The sequence below is a fragment of the Osmia lignaria genome, chromosome 7 (assembly GCF_051020975.1).
Source record: "Osmia lignaria lignaria isolate PbOS001 chromosome 7, iyOsmLign1, whole genome shotgun sequence".
NCBI lineage: Eukaryota > Metazoa > Arthropoda > Insecta > Hymenoptera > Megachilidae > Osmia > Osmia lignaria.
In genome coordinates, this window is record NC_135038.1 from 10,695,705 (window position 1) to 10,715,086 (window position 19,382).

Below are 19,382 nucleotides of genomic sequence, written 5' to 3' on the forward strand. Positions count from 1 at the left end.
GTTTCTTCGTTTCTTCGTTTCTTCTTTTCTTGTTCTTCGTTACCGTTTACGAGCGGCATACGCGTACACAATAACGAGGATACGCGCGGAGCCGCACGATAAATTCGTCCAGAAGCTTTGGGCTTTTGCCAGGATGGATATTTAAAATTCTCCGCGGTCCTCCGCGAATTTTTTTTTCTTTCTCCCCTGGATGAACGGAGAAGGTATCAACGCCTTGTAGCTTCTATAGACCTTAATGGAAGGGTTCATCAAGACCCAATCGATTGCTATAATTGCTCCCGGTATATTATTCACCGAGCGGTCTATCGCGGAGGCGATTAGGAATAATTCGATGGCATTGATTTTTCCCTAATGCCGGATACGAATCGTGTTATCCGATATTTAACCCTAAGTCTAAGCAAAGAATTTCTAAACAAAAGATTTTCATATCTTCGTAAAAAGAAAAAAAAACGAGTATTTAAATTTAGGCGATGGTCGATAAATTGAGTTCCAAGAAAATTGGCCGGAAACTTGAAATTGTTCGGTTGCATAATATTTCGAGGGAACGCTTTGGAAATGACTCGATCGAACGGTTGATGGAATGTAGGAAATGCGAAGAAGAGGCGGCTAAAAATAATCCGAGGAAACACGACAAACCGAAACTGTAGCAACAAAAAGATCGCTGCTTTCATTTTCATGTAACGTATACTCGCGTATTATCGTTCTGTCGAATGGTTCTCGTGAACTTTTAACGAAATGTACACCCTTTCTCACTGCACCTACGCAAACAGAGCCACTCTAATATAACTTGAAGCTAATTAAGCTCATAGAGTAGAATAAATATTTTTACAAGATGCATCGCCTAAGATTCTTCTATCTAATTTTAATGTTATGACGAATCCCGTAAGAAAACAACGAAACAGAGGAAGCTCTCTAAAAATATTGATAAATATATTAAAAAGGTTCTAATTAAAGGCTGTGTTTCTGAATGGTCTCCCCAAAATTGAAAATTCAGGTTCGGTATATAAGCTAAATTGACTACAAGGAACCGATTAAAGTTGGTTTCAGAGCTAGATGTCATACCGTTTTCGAGATATCGTGGTAAGGTTGGGTTATGTTGGGTTAAGTTCCTTGTGCGCACAGTATCGAATAGCGCATGCGCAGTATTGAATAGCGCATGCGCAGTATTGAATAGCGCATGCGCAGTATCGAATAGCGCATACGTAGTCCCAAAATTGTACAAAAATTTCTTACCACGATATCTCAAAAACGATAAGACATCCAGATCTGAAACCAACTTTAATCGGTTTCTTCAAGTCAATTCTCAATTTTGGGGGGGCCATTCGGAAATTTATCCCTAATTAAAACGCATAACGAACGATGAATTCGTTCCGACATCGTTGGAGAGTAGACGCACGTGTGACAGCGTCCCTGAAAAAGTTTAATGGCAATTTCAGTGAAACGTCGAACACATTTGAAGACAGCAAAGTTTGACCGACGACGGAATGACGGTTTAGATATCTCTATATTTCGTCGTCGAACCGTCTTCTGGCAGCCTTGATTTCAAGATTGTCCGTAAGCCGCGAACGTGCGAGCAAAACGCGTGCTCGCGTATTTATTTCGTTTGGAAATACACGCTTGACTATTTTTAACCGGCTTCGAAATATACAAGGGTGGTTCCGTACACTTCCCCTCCCCTCTCTGCAGGAAAATCGTTTCACATTCTCCTTCTGTCTTTTCAGACATTTTTCCATAAGCATTCGATAGCTATTGTTTCTTTCCTAGCGAGAACGTCTTTGAAGCTTCGCGAGGATCGCCTATGAGATTATTTTAGTGAAGCTATCGAGAGAATTCGTCGATTGATTTGTCGTCGATCGCTTCCTCTGCCGCTTCTTTGGTTGGAATATTTCGTGAATTTTTTCTCTCTCGCACGGTGACGCGTTGCCAACAAACCGATCGATTGTTTGTTTTGCTCGATCATCTGTTCGAGAGGCGGGAAAGAGATCATTAATTTCCGAACGTTTCTCTTCGTCCGCTCGAACGGCGGACCATGGGGAGAGGAACAATTTTAATTTAATTTTGTATTTCGTATTATTTTCATTTTCCAAATGTGACACTGTTCATTTACAGACTATAGGAATAAGTTAACTCTCGGACGGCGGACCATGGAGAGCGTCCCAATTTTAATGTAATTCTGTATTTCATATTATTTTAATTTTTTAATTTTACATTGTTCTTCTAAAAATTACTCTTCCAACATTTGAAACCGTTTCATTAAAATATCATACATTCAACTTTAAGTGAATGTCCTTGTATAGATTTTGTAAATTTGGGTCACGATGGTCACGAGCTCCGTTGTTCAAGGGTGAACATGTTAATAGTAGAAACAGTGATGAAAAAATATGGAAAGATGTCCGTAATTATTTTACTTATTTGTTAACAAATTTTCGAGGAAATATTATATATAGGTTTATGGGTAAAAAGTAAAGATTTCATAGAAACTCACTGTGAAATACGAACGAATGGTCATTTTTCACCGATTCACTTTTCACACCTTTCATTTTTTTTTTGACATTCTATCGCAAGCGTTAATCATATCGTACTGAAGGATGTCGTTTTAAATCGATTTCGATGAAAAACATTTCCAGCATTTTCGCCTAGGCGTTAATGTGATCGTGTCGCGTGCAAAATACACGTCCACGACTCGTGGCATCTGTGATTTAACGTAGACCACATGCGTCGCTAAAATATCTTTCGAAATTGAGTACTGGCCTAGGCACCATTCAAATTAGCGTTATAAATACGCGAGATATCGTGCTGGAAGGATTTCGTCCCAGCATTCTTGTGTTTCTCTGAAAATTATAATAGCCCGTTGAGTATTTAGGTTGTCGCGGGACGCTTTTACACGTAGAAAATGACGGATCGCCGATTAACAACTAGAACGGACCAGAGAGAAATTTCTTTCTCGCTAAAATCGAGTATAGTTGGGTGAAAAATATTCTAATATAGAATAGATCCTCATATAGAATATAGAATTAATCCTTGTCGGAGTCATTTTGACCCAATTACAGAAATGAAATATGGAAAAAGGTCGAAAAGTGTCGAAAGGTTAATTGTTGAAAAATTTTACAAAAAAAAATGTGATTTTATTTGTAAAATAAATTTTGAGTGATTTCTAAAGTGCAATTTCACAGTGCACTGACTTCTCCTTTATTTTGTCTTTGATTTATTGTTCTTTTTCTTCGAAAGTTTATTTAAAGCGTTCATAAAGGATAGTAATCGCGTCTGGTATAAAGCGAGGCGCAATTTCCCTTCTCCGAACGTCCAGCCACGAAGTTTGTTGTTTTTCATTTTCTCGATGCTCCGCAGCCGATTTACGGCTCTTTGAAGATCTCTCCTTTCGTTTGCTCGGTGCACTGCTCGATGTATCCCGCGACAACACGTTCTCACAATCGTTTCGAATGTTGTTTCATGCATTCGGATGCTAAATGAGCACGAGGTTTCATTGAAGATATCGGTCTGCTTGTTTTTCTTGAAACGTAGCTTTGCGGTTGAAGAATACCGTTCGAATTCGATGATAATAAACCGACGATGAACTAGAAATATCTATTCAATTATACCTACTCGAGCATCGAACACCGGGAGATCCTAATGATTGTCTTCAGCAATTACTCTGTTCAACGCGTAATAAGTTTATCGTCGATGAAACGTTCATTCGTTGACCCTCGAAGAGTCTGGGTCAATCGAGACCTAAACTTACTTAAGGTTAAATATATAACTTTAAAAGGAAGGAGTTTCATATATTAGGAGAATAATTTTTACATGAAATACAAAATTGAATTAAAATTGGGGTTCTCTTCATAGTCCGTCGTCCTAGGGTGAAAACGTTCAGATTCAAATATGTTGGAAAGCTTTGAAACTATTGTATTATTCTTTCACGATACATTAAACGTGCCGTGGCATACTTATCCTACAGTGCAATAGTGCATATTATTTTAGTTTCTCAGAAATTGTCTGAAGTTTTCCGAAGGAAAGATTTAAGAGTAGTGGATGCGTCGGTGAATAAATTGAAATTCACGGAGTTGCCAAAATTCACGTTTCCACCGTCATACATTCTGTTCTATCGAAATATCTTTTCTTTCTCAAAAAGATCTATTATGTATTTGTAATTTCAAGTAAAATAATTCCTCGCGATATTTATCGCGCGTCGATGACTCCCCGCGGCGGTTCTCGGGTTGAATAAATTATCACAGCAAAAAGAGAAATATTCGAAATATTCGAAATATTCTGTCACAGATTTTCATCGGATCCGCAGTTCGATGTCGCAACAAGGTAGTCAGCTGATTTTGATCGATTCGAAATAACCGTCTTGATCGATTGTTCCCAACGAAGAAATGACGTGGTTCCTTGAAATATTAAAACTGTCGTTCTTTCGTAGAACTTCTATTTTCTTCTGCGACACCAGGCGCAAGTTGCGTTCTTGGCACCGAAGGCCTGCCGCTGTTGCATACTCGAACGTAGTCCTCGTGGACGTCGTTTTAAAGAAAATCGTGTACCAGATGGATAACCAACGACATCGTGAGAGAAAAAGAAAAAGTTGCAAGGAAAATTACCGGGCCCATTCGTTTCTTCAAACACGACACGTGTACCGACTCGTAATTCAACGAGTCGTTCCACTTTCTTGATCTCTAAGTAGTATAGCCATACGACAACGTAAACAAGCATCGACGTTATCGGTGATAAATTTCTGCTGTCGGTCGGGATTTAGGATCCTACTATCCAAATATTAATAAATAAATAAAAGGATTTTTTAACATTTTCCAAATCGATAAACTTAGCAGAGTGAAATATTAATAAACTGAAATTCTCAAGTATACTTCCGTTAATAATCTATTCTAAACTCGATTAGTAAACTTGAAATTGTGAGAGGGAAAGATTCCGCGAAACGCGCAACCTTTAAAGTGTTAACAACATCGACAGCTATTGCAGATACCCGCGCTCTACCGAAGTTCAGGATCGTTTCAGAATAACAAAAGTGAACAAAAGAGCGGGTAATTTCTTTTGATCAAACGTGTCAACCTCGTTCAAACGACGTACCTAGTAATTCAACCAACCTCTTCGTTCTAAACACGGTATCGACAGGTTGGAGGCGTTCCCTTTTCTCTTCACCCCCCCCCCCTTATACCCCCGACCAGGTTTTATCGCGCTGCAGCCTCTTTCGACCTGGGTCACAGACGGATCACGGGCCAGTTCTATGTTTATATATAGGATGTTTAAATCGAACCGCGTGAGCGGATTTAACTTTAACACGACGACAAGGTCGCTCCAGCTTGTCACAACACTGTCGTGGACTAGCGTGACTCCGTCGTATTTTCGGGTATTCGGGTAAGACGAATCGGCCACCGGTTTACCGTTCAAGGACGGGTGGAAAGATAAATCGAGAATCATCCCGTAGAATGTACCATCCCTTGAAACCGTTGAATTGCATTCTGATTGAAATTAGGTAAAATTTGAGGGATTAGGGAGAATATGAAGTTGCAGAGACGAAGGACCGTGGTCGGTTTAGCGGGCCGGAAAGATAAGAACTTGTCCGGTTCGGTATTCTGGAACAGCGCGGACCGCAAAGTAGTTCTCGTGACGAAGCGACATCCTTGGCAAAGGGCCCAGCCCTGCGAGCCTGTCACCGATGCGAACTCGGCAAAATCTATTTCTAGTTCGGCCGATAAACTCGGCTTCGGATACGATTCGTAAAAAGAACTGGCTGTATACATAGTTTCTCTCCCGCTACCTATTTGTTTCTCCTTCGCGCTGCAACACCTTCTGAATTAGCCTTTCAAAGTCACGCTCGGCGGAGAATTTCTTTGATCGCGAAACCGTTTAGGGGATGCTCGTGAGTCGTTGAACGAGACGAGTAGGAGGGAAAAGTTGAGATTTCAACGGGCCGCGTGTGAACGGGGTAGGCTGTAAATTTGCCGGAAAAGTTACGTCGCTTAATTATTCCAAACGCTTTGGTAACTGTTTCTAACGGAAGAATCGACGTGACTGGGGTGTGAAATTTTCCAAGAGGGTGCTTTCCAACAGGTGTGTCGCGAAAATTCTACTATTTTTATTTTATCGTATAAAATGCTTGCAAGCTTGCAGTATAAATAAATGTTTGTCGTTCCTTAATTAAAATCCACAAGGACTACCCGTTCGATAGAAAGGGTTACCGCTTCGATTCTAATCATACCCTGGCACATTATCGACGCGATTGTCCGCTGCACGCCGTCTATTATTCATCGATTCACGAAGGATGAACGGTTAAACGTCAACAGAACCGAATTCGATTTCCGTTCTGCACTTTAAACGGTTCACCAATTGGTCACGTAACATTCAGGATAATTTCATCGGGCACGTTGCCGTCGTGTTGATCAACAATGGCCATTGGCCTGGAGTTTAACGGGCCAGGGAGAGATGTTCCTTCGTATTTTCAATTTCCTCTTCGTTAAACGCGATTGTCCTTTGCAGAATGTTTAGGCATTAGCGAAGATTGACGGGGACGTAGGTACGGTAGCCGTGGAACGCGATTCAATTCGACGTTCTCGTGGTTGACATTTCTCTCGAATTCTGGTACGACGTCGGTACTCTTGCGACGCCGCTCGAAAATTGTCGCCTTCGAAATTTGCGCGCCAATCAGACCCGTTCGCGTTCGCGTAACTAAGATTTTTCTTAAGGTCGGCTCGCTTCTCCTAACTTTATTCCAAGTGCCGAGTAATAAGTTTAGGAATTATCCTGACAACCCTTATTTAATATGTACCATTTTGGAATCTTTATTAATTGAACATCCTCTTTTTAATAAACTTCGCACGAGCAGTTTTCTCGTGAAAGTATCTTGAATCGATATTTATTTTTATAAGAAGGGCTTGCAATGTTGCAACCCCTTGATGATAATTGCAATCTTTCCACGCGGGCTTTCGGTTCGTTGAGCAATCGAGAAGGGCTGAAAACACTTGGGAAATTTAATCCCTTAACGACCCTTATTACATTTGCTTTGTTATCGCTTGCAATGTAATTCATTATTTCCTGTAAATATTTCTGAAGATTTTTGCTGGATACATTTTAACCCGCTAAAGGGTTCATTAAGTCGGTGGTAGGAGACAAAGGGCGTATTAATTTCTCTCTGGCAACGTGGACGGAGCGTCTGGTGTACCCGCATACATACTAATTTTAGCATCACACGTGTAGATTTACGGCAGAAGGCACCCTTTGAGGCGCGCAATGAAAAATGTCCAAAACCGTCGCCGAGTTAGAAACGAGCCGAATTAACCGAGGCTTACGACGTCTGCGGCAAACGAGCTTAATGGGCGGCACCAAAATATTTTATGGTGTGCACTCTAAGACCGCCGCCAGATTTAGGACGAAGGTCGCATTGGGAGCGCGAATTTTCGTGATTTCGATGCTCCGTTAGACATCTTTTCTCTTGTTTTTGTTTTCATTCGTTTTAATATCGCCATAATAAATTTGTCGTCGGACTTGTGTTTCTTCCTACATCCTCCCACGCGATTCGTTCCTAACGCGTCTGTTAATTTTCAAAAATCGACGACTTATAAATACTTGTACGTTTACTTGTGCCCGTTATAACTTGTCTATCTCTACCGCGTGGCTGACAAGAAAAGATAATTTCGGACAAAGTCAGAAAGCATGCCAACCACGCGCTCTAATGAGCCGATGAAAATTCACTGTAGTACCAGATGCTCGCTATACTCTGTCCTTTCATACATTCCAGCAATCCGAAATTTATTTTAGAGGATCTGACTTGTTTCAGAAATTTCGAATTGTTGAAATATTCTTAGAAATTTGAAAATTTTTAAATTTTTCTACCACCCGTAAGTAATGCGATATCGCAAAGACTGATATTATTCTGATCGATTTGTTCGCAGATCGAAGTTTTTTAGTGGCCAACGCTCAACAAGGACTATGTCACATAATATATTGCTCGGACGGTTTCTGCCGGCTGACGGGCTTTTCGAGGGCGGAAGTGATGCAGAGACCGGCGATTTGCGAGTTCCTTCATGGGCCAATGACGTCCCCCCATGCGGTCGCAGCCCTTCGCGACGCCCTCGCCGCCGGCGTCGAAAAGCATTTCGAGATCCTTTACTACAGGAAAGACGGTGAGTCGTGAAACATTTCTTCGACTTCACAATTATCTAATCGCGCACCGGTACTCGATATCCTTCGCTTTTATCTATAACCGGCCATCTTATTGATTTTACCGCAATGTTTACCTGCTTATCCATGACAAACAGCCGAGTCTACGATTCCGTGTCCTTTCTGTCTACCTTTTAACTAAGGCGAATGGGTCGTTCGTTTTTCATCGGTTCTCGCGAATTTCATTTATCCGTCGACGTTACAAATTCTCAGGAGTGTAAGAGAAAAAATTTGGGTATCAGCCGCAAGCCGGTGAGATTTCCGGGAATCGAAGAATCCGTAGGAAACGGAATGCCGGACATCCTGGATTCCTATCCGGTGTGTCGACTAATCCCGTCTTGGCAAGACCTTACAGCTTTCCTAGGGACATTGTTTCTTGGATTTTCAAGAATAGGCTAAGCGATTTGTGTGTTTGCCAAGTGGCCTCTCAGAAACTGTCTGATATTTTCTCAATGTTTCATTGTCTATTGTCATCGGTACACTAAATATAATATCATAAATTTATCGCTCGCTGAGTAATGAAAATTGTTTAAGAAAAATAAAGAATAGCCACGAGGATGATTCGCGTACATAGTTTTCCATTTGTCAAATTTACGACGACGTGGAAATACGTACGAAAGATAATTTAGTATCCGACGAACCGCGAGGTTTTCAACTGCTTCGAACAGCTGTAAAGTTTCCTTTAAAGTACTTTCCGTTAATCTTGGAAAGCGGTCAGTACTGTTAAATGTTTCCACTGGTGCCTTAGTTTAAAACCATCTTTACTCTTCCGCTATACCCTTGCTTTATTACCCATTTGTGTAAAGTTTATCATTTCAATAATTCCTTTCGCTCTGCTATTCCCGCCAACGTGTCTGCAGTTAAACGACGAAATCGATACTGTCAATTTGCACGAACTAAACGGCAACTAATAATACTCAGCCGTATCTTAGATACCGTGTTGATGAATTAAAATATGCAGTCAGAAACGCGGGTCAAGGTCGTCGAATTCGGTGACTTGAAAGGGCAATTTTCTGTCACTTTCTTTCTTTCCTTTTCTTTTTTTTTTTCTTTTTTTTTCAACCGCGATATCTTCAGGGAGACATTTTTGACGACACGGAATAATTTCCGAACGATGTAATCGAAGAAGGGTAGTGATTTTTCTGGACACGAATCACTGATACGTTTCCCAAGGGTTCGTAAGAACTGTTTCGTTATTTAGAGCGGGAAAATTGAATTTATTCTCGGGTCGATGCTTGGCTCGAACTCGATTTTACCGTAGTGTCTGACCTTAGGCGCGGTGAGATCGATAGTAACTACTGTATAATTTATCATAGTCATAGCTCGAAGCCCACTGGCCCACCCGAGTTACCCTGCTTCGGTCCCTTCGCCGTTACATTTAGATTTACACACACGAACAATGGAAACCAATACGTTCTTCTCAAATTATTACCGATTTTCTTAATTTTCATCTTCGAAACTCGACCAAAGACCGATCAATTTTTCTCCTATTTTTCCATCCAAAGTTTTCGCTATTTTCTTTTCTACTCGCATTACTTTGTTTTAGAAGGTCTGCGAGAATTTTTTTGACAGAAGTAATCGGGAAACCGAGGCGAGAGCAAAATACACACGCGCGATGAGTTGAAAAAGAAATGAAAGAATAGGGAAAGAGGGAAAAGCCGTAAACACAGTGTTACATGTCTCGGCTAGCGAAGTCATTTATTATTTACTCGTCGTTTCGCGAAGATGATAATAAACGATTGATCGAATACTCCTGTAAATCGATCCGCTGCATTGCTATTTGCTGTTCACCCAACTACGCTAATCCACCCCGCCTGTCCTGCAATACGTTTCCTCTGTACGGTACTTACTTTCAGGATTTATTTCATTTAACATTTGGGATAAGTTTCCGAATGGCCCTACCAAAATTAAGAACTCAGGTTCGGTATATAACCTAAATTGATTACCAGAAACCGATTAAAATTGATTTCAGAGTTGGATGTCTTACCATTTTCGAGATATCGTGGTACAATTTTGTACAATTTTGTATAGTTTCCGAATGGCCCCACCAAAATTGAAAACTCAGGTTCGGTATATAACCTAAATTGACTACCAGAAACCGATTAAAATTGGTTTCAGAGCTGGATGTCTTACCGTTTTGCAGATATCGTAGTAAGAAATTTTTATACAATTTTGGGACTACGCTGCGCTATTCGATACTGCGCATGCGCTATTCAATACTGCGCATACGCTATTCAATACTGCGCATGCGCTATTCGATACTGCGCATACACAGAAGCTAACCTAATCTAACCTACCCTAACCTTACCACGATATCTCGAAAACGGTAAGGTATCCAGCTCTGAAACCAACTTTAATCGGTTTCTTGTAGTCAATTTAGGTTATATACCTAACCTGAGTTCTTAATTTTGGGGGGGTCATTCGGAAACACAGCCAACATTTGTACCAATTTGACAATCTCCTATCTCAATTGCATCGTATCAATCGTCAGATTTCTCCGTTGATCGACGCGAAGGAAATGAACGTCTGTCGATAGATAGGGGTTGAAATGTCAGCATTTTATTACGCTGCTCTGCATAGTACGCATAGCCGTGAGTGTAAAGTTTCTCGATACTGACCTTGGGACCTGCTGTGCAACCTTGACGGATTCCGAGAGTATGGAAAATTAATCGATCAAGTGCGGAGTTTGAAACTATGACTCGCCGCACGGACTGGACAAGTTTAGTTATAGCGGTGTTAGGTTAAAGGATCGCCGAAAGGTATCCCTCGGATTCGCCACTAAAATATTAACCGTATCTTTTCAATTCGCTCGATGAATTCCATAGAAATCATGATACAAAGTAGAACGATCTGATAAATTCGTCGACGGTTAGGATCAGCCGTTTTTATTAGGAAAAATCGACAGTTCCTGTTTCCCAAGAGTATCGATATCGCTCTTCATCAGCCACATCAGCAGCTGTGGCCATTTCGCGAAGACCTCCTCGAGAGTGGTCTCTCAGGTTGTTACGCAACCGTATATACGAGCACGAGGACGGTGTTTGAAACGGCCAAGAATAGCCCCGCTTCTGTTCCATCCCCTTCTCTTGTTCCTGAAACGCCCACCCTACCCCTTCCGTCGATCGTACCCCGTTTTCGTGTGTGTCCCCACCAGGTATGCCGTGTAGTCAATGACATCACGGAAAGCCGCTCGACTTCCTTTTCTTGCTACATCCGGCACACCTAAGCTACTGTCGACAGGTGACGTTACACCAGATGCTTTACCTCTCTTTCCCCTCCCTATCCTCGCGTCCCTCGCTTCCTGCCTCTATATTTCATCGTCTTACAAGGAACTCTCGTCACCTCAACGTACATTTTTCCTTCTCATCCCTTAACCAATTGCCGAAGTTTTAGTTTTAAAATCGTGTCCAGAAACGCACTTCTTTTTAAATTGTTTATTACTGCTATTGGAAATTGAGTGTCAGTTTAGAAGTGAACATTTTTCCAGCTTTTCCAGGAAAAACTTTTCAACTGACTGGAAGGAAATGTATAAAATGCCATCGTTTGATCATTAAAGCAACTCACTGAAGAATTAACAAATAAACTAATAATGTTTCTTTATTTTATTAATGAAAGTATGCAGGACGTCTATAACCGTCGTTTGCGGCGACGGATTAACTTCTATCGAAAAGGTGACGAATATAAAAGCGTCTCAGGCCAGTGACACCTCGATGATCGTTCGAATCCGCGTCGCTGTCCGATCGTCTCACGCTACGCCGTCAGTTGGTCGCGAGGACGCTGGGGAAGGCTGTCCTCCGAATTTCGTACGCTTCGCCGGGGGAGCCGAGCGCTAAGACACTGCCTAAGGTGCGAGCCTGCAGTCTTCGTAACGACAGCGAGCCAACATTAGTGTCGCTCGTTCGTCCGTGATTTTCCTCGGATTCTCTTCGTTAGTGCGCGCAGTTTAAATTATTAATCAGCAGTGACGAGGGGGGGGGGAGGAGAAAAGAAATGCGTCCCTCAGAGATTACCGTGTCAAAGATTGATACCCGTAAATATCCGAATGTCAGCTTGGCAAGAGATTAAAAGAAAATCGTGGAAATATTAGTTTCTCGAGCACGTCGATTCACTCTTGCCCTCTTGGGAGGAACGTGTCGTTGTTCCTCGCTAACATTGGAATCGATTTGCTCGCAAAGGGAGCCGGAGACGAGCCAGAGAATAGCGGGATGAGCTGTGACGTGGAGAGCCCGGATGAACAACGCGAATGGATCCCCATGAAATTGTAGGTTAATTTTACTTGCTCTCGCGATTCCAATCTCTCTCTGTCTACCTCGCCTACCTTGTTCGACCACCGAGGCTTCGAAGTTGCCTCATTAAAGAACGCTATTACCTCGTGGCAACCCGGCTGGATTTTCATCGCAAAGTGTACCGCACCGCCTATCATTTTACCAGCAGTTTTATGAATTTCGTTCGTGTTACTTGAATGGCTTTTTCTCCCCTTTCGTTTTGGTGTTACTTGTTTCGTTGCTGATTCCGTTCTCTAGCTCGTCGAGAGTTTCGACACGTTCGGTGTCGTTAAAGGGGGAGGCATTCGATCTTCGCCGAAAAAAGGAAGTTGACATTTTTCGCAGGTGTTCGTTAAAATAACTGTGGAACGGTGACATTTGTCAACAGCCTTTTCTGTTCTGATAAAGGCAGAACGGTTTTACAAGTGGAGCTGAAAAGCGAGCCTAAGAACTCGTCGAAGGGCAGGAAACGAAAAGGTCAAACCGGACCAAGCCCTTCTCGCGACAAAGGATGGGGTTCGTTTGCGGGTGGGGAAGGTCGAATTCACGGCAGTCCGTTCGATATAATCCAATCTTTTGTTATTCGGAGGGAAAGAGGTGTAGGAACGTTGAAGATAAGAAACATTGTCGGCTAAAACCGTCCACTTTTCGCGATAGATCAGCCCGATAGCCATTCGAGATCGCGGACCTCGTGTGTGGAGAACCTTGAACGATCCCATTCGGCTCTAAATACATTTCCTGTCCTACCTTCCGCGCAAGTGTACGATCTCCTTTCATTTCCTCTTCCGGAATTTTACCCCGGATTAAACAGAATCTATCGATACACTGCTGAGGCTAAATCAGAAGCAAATTCTATTACTCTGATTACTAGATTCTATAAAATTTGATGCGCCACTCACCGACGACTCTTTCACGGTAATTAACGTGCTATCAATCGATCGAGGCATCTTTTCTTTTTACAAAGGGTGACTCTTGATCAAAGTGGAGGAATCAAAGAATACCGAGCTCCGTCAAAGGTAAATCGTATGAATCCTTTTGAAGTTCATCGGATCGCGTCTCGTTGAAGGAACCTTGGTGGATCGTTTTTCGAGAGCCGTTGTATTTTCAAGGCACCTTGACTTGGCGAAAATAGACGTATACTCTCTTCATCTTGTCCGCCGCATCGGGCCGGCCGGTCGAATTATAGTGGCGCGTGATTAGGGTCATCCGTAGTAAACCAGGTGAACGTCTCTCCCTTTTCGTTGCTCCTTTGTGGACGTTTGACATTTTCCTTGGCCGGTCACGTGGCTGTTTTTGGCGAGTAGTAGCATCGTCCACGAGCACGACGACGAGGAGAGGAGGTGGAGGAGGAGGAGGTTCCGCGGTTCGCAAGCCTGAAAGCACAGTTTGGAAAGGGAGCGAACATGAGCAGGAGATAGGTAGACCAGAAGAGAGAGAGAAAGAGAGAAAGAGAGACACGAACGCATAGAGGAGAGGAAAAGAGAGAGAGTATGCTATTTCTGTGCACTGGTTGGCCTGCAGAACTCGTAGCCACGTCACAGGGGCATTGCACTCGGTGACGTCACGAGGGCACCGCGTCATCGACCAATTGGAGGGAGCCGTTAACCCATTAACCACTCTGGCTGTTCGTTCCACTGCGGTATCGTGACCTCCTCACTATCCACCAATCGTTTCGCTAGTTAAGCTATCCGAAGATCTCATCGAGGTGAAAATTGACCATCTGCTTTGTCTTCCCCTTTGTCGCATCGAACTTACATCTCCTCTTCTCGTTGAAAACCCTTTAACCCTTTCGGGCAGGTTCAGGAAAATTATCGCGAATTCCGTTTCCAGTATTTCACTCGTAATCGATGGGCAACGAACGCAAGGTCGTCACCGAGTAACCGGATGAGGAAGGGCCATGTGTAAATTAGAGGAATCAAAGTGGACTGGATATATTTTCGGACAAGACGAGCATTCCTTTTAGGATACTTATTTATAGGAACAGCTTGGCTGTGCAATTTCAGCGATTCGTTTGTCTATCAATCTATCATCATAGAAATTCAACCGGATATCCGAAACTGAATTTTCACGTTTAGTTTTCAACGTTACACCTTTCCGTAACGATTTTCTTCTTCTTTCTCGCTGAAAAATACGTATCGACACGATTCCTCGCCATTGTACGATCTAAAAATATTACAAAACGACCTTCGAGGTTTTACCGAGTATCGTTCGTATTGTCGAACAAATCGTGGAGCGAAATTTTCTAAGGTGCCGGAGATTGGTCCGCCGGCAAACTTTGAAACGTGGAGAAATTTTTCCTATCGATGAAAAAAGCTAACCCGCTCGATGACGGTTCGACGTGTCGGTTCGTCGACACGGCAACATTTTATTCCCGGCTCGTGTTTTTGCCTGTTACAAAGCGCCATAGAATTCTGCACGTGTAGACGCCTATCGTGAGAACATTAGAAGTATCAACAGGAGTTTATTAGTGTCTGCCAGTCGACTCTTCTCGAAATAGATACGGACCATTGGACTCTGTCGAGGACATAGTCATCGCGAAACTGTTACACACTCGGCCGACTGTTACGTTAACGTTCGTCATAAAGCGTCCCGACGCCTCGACCAAGTTATCATTGACTTGGTGACTTCCATTCTGTCTTGCTGATTTGGCAAGTGGACCACTTTGTCGCGAGTAACGTCGGGCTATTAGAACGAATTAGAACGAGCCGAAAATTCTTGGTTTAATAGCTGTGAAAAACGCTCAAGAATGATAGAAAAGAAATTTCTAAGGGAATCTGTTAATTATTTCTGCATTTATCAAAGTAGGGTAAAAGGACCAGTAGATGAACAGTTTAGTTGATTCTGAAGATTATATCAAGTTTTTTTTAGAAATATTTGTTTCATAAAAAAAACAAATCAGAGATTTGTACTCATAGCCTCTATTATCATTAGATGGATAATAAAGCTAATTTACATGTTTATTTATAAATTTCTAATATTATCAATACAATCGTACATTATATTCTTTACTTTTAACTTTTACAACTAGCACATGGTGGTAACATGGCATAGCAGTACAAAATATTAAGTTTATGAAACAATAAATAACTATCTTTTCTACAAAATGAAAAAAGTTGCATAGATTAAAAATCTAGTTTCTTTTCGAAATATCAATTAATCTTCGAGGTCCATTTACCGGCTTGCTTACTCTATGAAACTTACGAAAAGAGCGACTGCTTTCCAACGTGAATCGATCGTTTGTGTTTTATACAGTAGATGGATTATTAGTTGTTTTCTCAGAGGGAAGACGATACGGCCCGTTGAAAGAGCATCGTCTGACGTTCACCCTCCTTTTTCTTGTCAAGGACGTTGCGTTGAATGCTCCTCGGGTACATTCAACCCCCGTTGCTTGCGCATCCCTTCCCGTTTCTCAATCCTTGCCGTCTCCTTCCCCCGTTTTCCTTCTTCTTTTTCCTTTCTCCCGGTAGCCGTCTCGGCTCGTCCAATATTCCTCCCTCGCGTTTCTCGTAGTCGTCGTCGTTCCGCTGAAAGCTATGCACGAGGACCTAACGAGACCCGGACTACTCGACCGGGACAAAGCAAGTGTTCTCAACATCGGCCGACTAACGCCTGTTGGTCCTTTCAACCAGATTTTGCATTTTTATCAACGCCGTCCGAGTGAAACGTCTGTCAAGGATTATCTTGAATTAACTTAAGGGTGTTACAAGAACGGATTAAACGATGTTTTAAAACGAATGCGATTCTCGATAACTTTCCGCATTCGGGGTTGTAGAAAAAGAAATTTCTGGGTAACGAAAACTCAACAAATGCCTCCGTTAGATAGCTAGCGAAACAACTCGAGGAAAATAGGTCTCTGCGGACAATTATTATCAAGAGTCTACTTTATATTTTTTTTCATTTCTTAATTTAGGTACGTAATCTTGATAATAAACCAAATGCTAAATGACACGTAACACCAGTCATCAAGGTGTGAAGATGATCAACCTTGCAAAGCGTGTATTTAGAAAGGCGTATGTAGCTTGGGGCAGTTGTTTCAGTGTCATTTTAATTAACACCATTTCTTCATATGTCCCTTCCATCCTTCCCTTCAGCCTTTCCATCGACCTGGAACTTAAAGCAAACAGAACCTAATGAAGTCAGAACAAAGCAAAAAGTGTCCTTGTCATTCCCAGACTACGCTTACTTCGTTGACGATAATTAAAGTCATCGTTAAGGGAACATGTCGCTTTTACAATGTTTAGTATGAATTATTAATTTAACTTCCTTCGAACAGTGTAACATCATTCCTGATTCTTTCACCGTTTTCCACGTACTCTCATTGGTTCAATTCCATGGACCATCGACATCCATCTGGCGACCATTAACTGGTTCGACAGAAAATGAACAGGTCGTATCTCGATTGATGGAAGTGGAAAACGCTGTTTCCTATAATACTGTTTATCAATCGGAGAGAATTACGTGTCGATGAATTTTCTTTACGATACCACGCGAAGAATAGCGATTCTGTAATTTCCGAATCTCATCAACCAGAGAATATATATTAATCATAGAGTCTCGCTAATCAAAGCGCGTTAACAAAAGTACCGGTGGTTAAAGTCTTTTCAGACGAATCCCCTTGGAATGTTAAGGATTAATAGCTCGGGACGGGTGGAGATCGCGCGAAAAACCGAGCCAGATGACACGAAAAAGGAACAATGTAGCTCGCGATGCCCGTTTCAGCCGGTGTTTCTTCCTCGCATGCTCGCGTTTCATTCGTACCTGACGAGCCAGCTGTGCGTGACCCGTCTGCGTGCGTAACACCACCGGGACAAAGAGAAAGAGAGACAGAGAGAGCGGAGAAAGGAGAAACAGAGAAAGAAAGTAGCCGGTGGATCGATAGGATAGCTTTGCGGTGACGTTGCTGAAGAAACCACACGTATTGCAGATATTGGCTGCTATCTAGACAACGAGGAACACCGTCTGAGGGAACGAGCATCCCCTCGTTCATAATCATTTTCTGTCAGAAGCTTATCATCTTTTATCTGATCGATGATCCTAGTATTAGTAATTCTAAGGAGATAAGGATAGGACGTATCAAAATGAAACACATATTGTCAAATTGATGCTAATATTAAGACGTTTAACACTAAACGTACCGAGATTTAATATATACCTATTTGTACCGTGGTAAATGACGCTAAGTTACACGTGTTTATCGGATTTAGCAAATAAAAATATAAATAAATGATGTAAAATTAATTGTACATATTTAATAGAAAATTCATTAAGTCAAATGTGAAAAAGCGATAACATTTTATGCGAATTTTCTAATGAAAAGTTTACAACCGGTCAGTTGACCAGTCCATGGTACGTTAAGTGTTAATTAGATTTTGAAATTTTAATTAAAATTTCCGTATTTGAACACGTTGATTACCAAGAGGATAAATGGGTGTATCTTCAGCTTCAACTCTAAGTCTATCCTCTTATGGTTTCGCTTCTAAATTTCACCATAATTGTTGCGGCTTTCCTAACCCTTTGGATAGGGTGTACCCAAGCCTCGAACAGATTTTATCACAGGCGCATTCGAAGAGGTCCGATGAAAGCTGTGTGTCGTAGTTAATCGTGTTCTCGTGGTTACGGGCTTCCGTGACCTTGACGCTGGCCACAAACGTGGAGAACAAGCTTTTCGAAGCGATCGACCGCGCGATATTCGTTCTCGTGACCGAAACGTGCGACTAATTCGGTTCTCCGTTTCATTTCTTTCGAAGGAACCATCGTATCGTAACGTGAATAGGAAACTGTAACTAGCTTTTGACCTCGCTATTTAACCCTTTCACTGCTAAATACATTTTCACCTGTACATAGGATCGAAAGGGTTAATCGACTTCTTATTTAGAGGGGTGGTTTTTAAAAGGATATTTCTTAGGATCTTTCGCGTAATTTGTTATGCAGCGAGGATAGTGCTTAATGTTTGTTAAAAATAATTCGTAAGGTTGGTAGGTCAACCGAGACCCTGAAGAATCTGCTCGGTATCTGCACACAGAGCGGTCACGATCACGGTCGTGTCTAGGTTCTAATGTTTTCGTTGGGCTTTGAATAGCCTCGATGCTCGGGAAAATCGGATACTTCCGTGATTTTACCGTGAGATTACAGAATCGTGTCGGTTGGGTTTAATCCTTGAACAGAGGAACTCAAATCGTGACCCAAATTTACGAAACCTATACAAGTAAAATTACATTGAAATTATGACTCTCTCCATGGTCCGCCGTCGGAGGGTTAAGTTCGATAGTGAAGTGCCTTTTGTAACGATTTCTAAATTGCTGTAAGTACTTATCAAGTATTGCGATAAAATTCAATGTTCTTCCTTATCCAGTGAATAAAACGATTATTTTGAATTTTTGGAGAAAATAAAATTCAATCTGTTCATTTATTTTCTATTTTATTAAATAATTTTCAACCTTCACACGTTATTAATCATTTTCTTACACGTCCTTGATCTTCAAAGAACCAATAACGTTTCAAAACTTTCTCGAGCTAGTCGGATTATTAGATTCGTTAGATCTATCGAGTTGCGGAAAGTTTTCAAGAGTTTCAAGAATCTCAGACTCCGAACAAGTATCGAAGTGATTCGAAACTCTTCGATGATTGGAATCGATTGAAAATTTGCAAGGTATGCCCTTTCGGTAACCGTGTCGCTAGTTCTATAGAGAAACGCTGGTTTTCGAGTGCGTTCGAGTGCATTTTCACGGTATCGTTTACAAGAGAACACCGAGTCTGTACCGTTGCCACGTGTCGCGATAAGACCAATTCTTCGAGTCGTCACGGATCCGTAATGGAAGATTAACAAAGTGGCGCAATCGCGTTACCCCATTTAGCAATGTTACCCGGCTTCTGCAACAATCTTCACTTTACGGCTGCATTAACCAGAGTACACGATGATGGTGAAGAGAAATATTTGAATCGAATCCAATTTGA

The 19,382-nt window shown here is 41.8% G+C and overlaps 1 protein-coding gene across 15 annotated transcripts in view; it reads left to right on the plus strand.

Moving 5' to 3' along the window:
• sei (potassium voltage-gated channel seizure) overlaps positions 1 to 19,382 on the plus strand; it is a 91,504-nt gene that overhangs the window by 6,035 nt on the left and 66,087 nt on the right. For all 15 annotated transcript variants that reach the window (XM_034324392.2, XM_034324393.2, XM_034324404.2 and 12 more), the window contains exon 2: positions 7,899 to 8,129. In XM_034324392.2, coding sequence (XP_034180283.2) covers positions 7,899 to 8,129 — 231 coding nt within the window. The remainder of the gene's footprint in view (positions 1 to 7,898; positions 8,130 to 19,382) is intronic.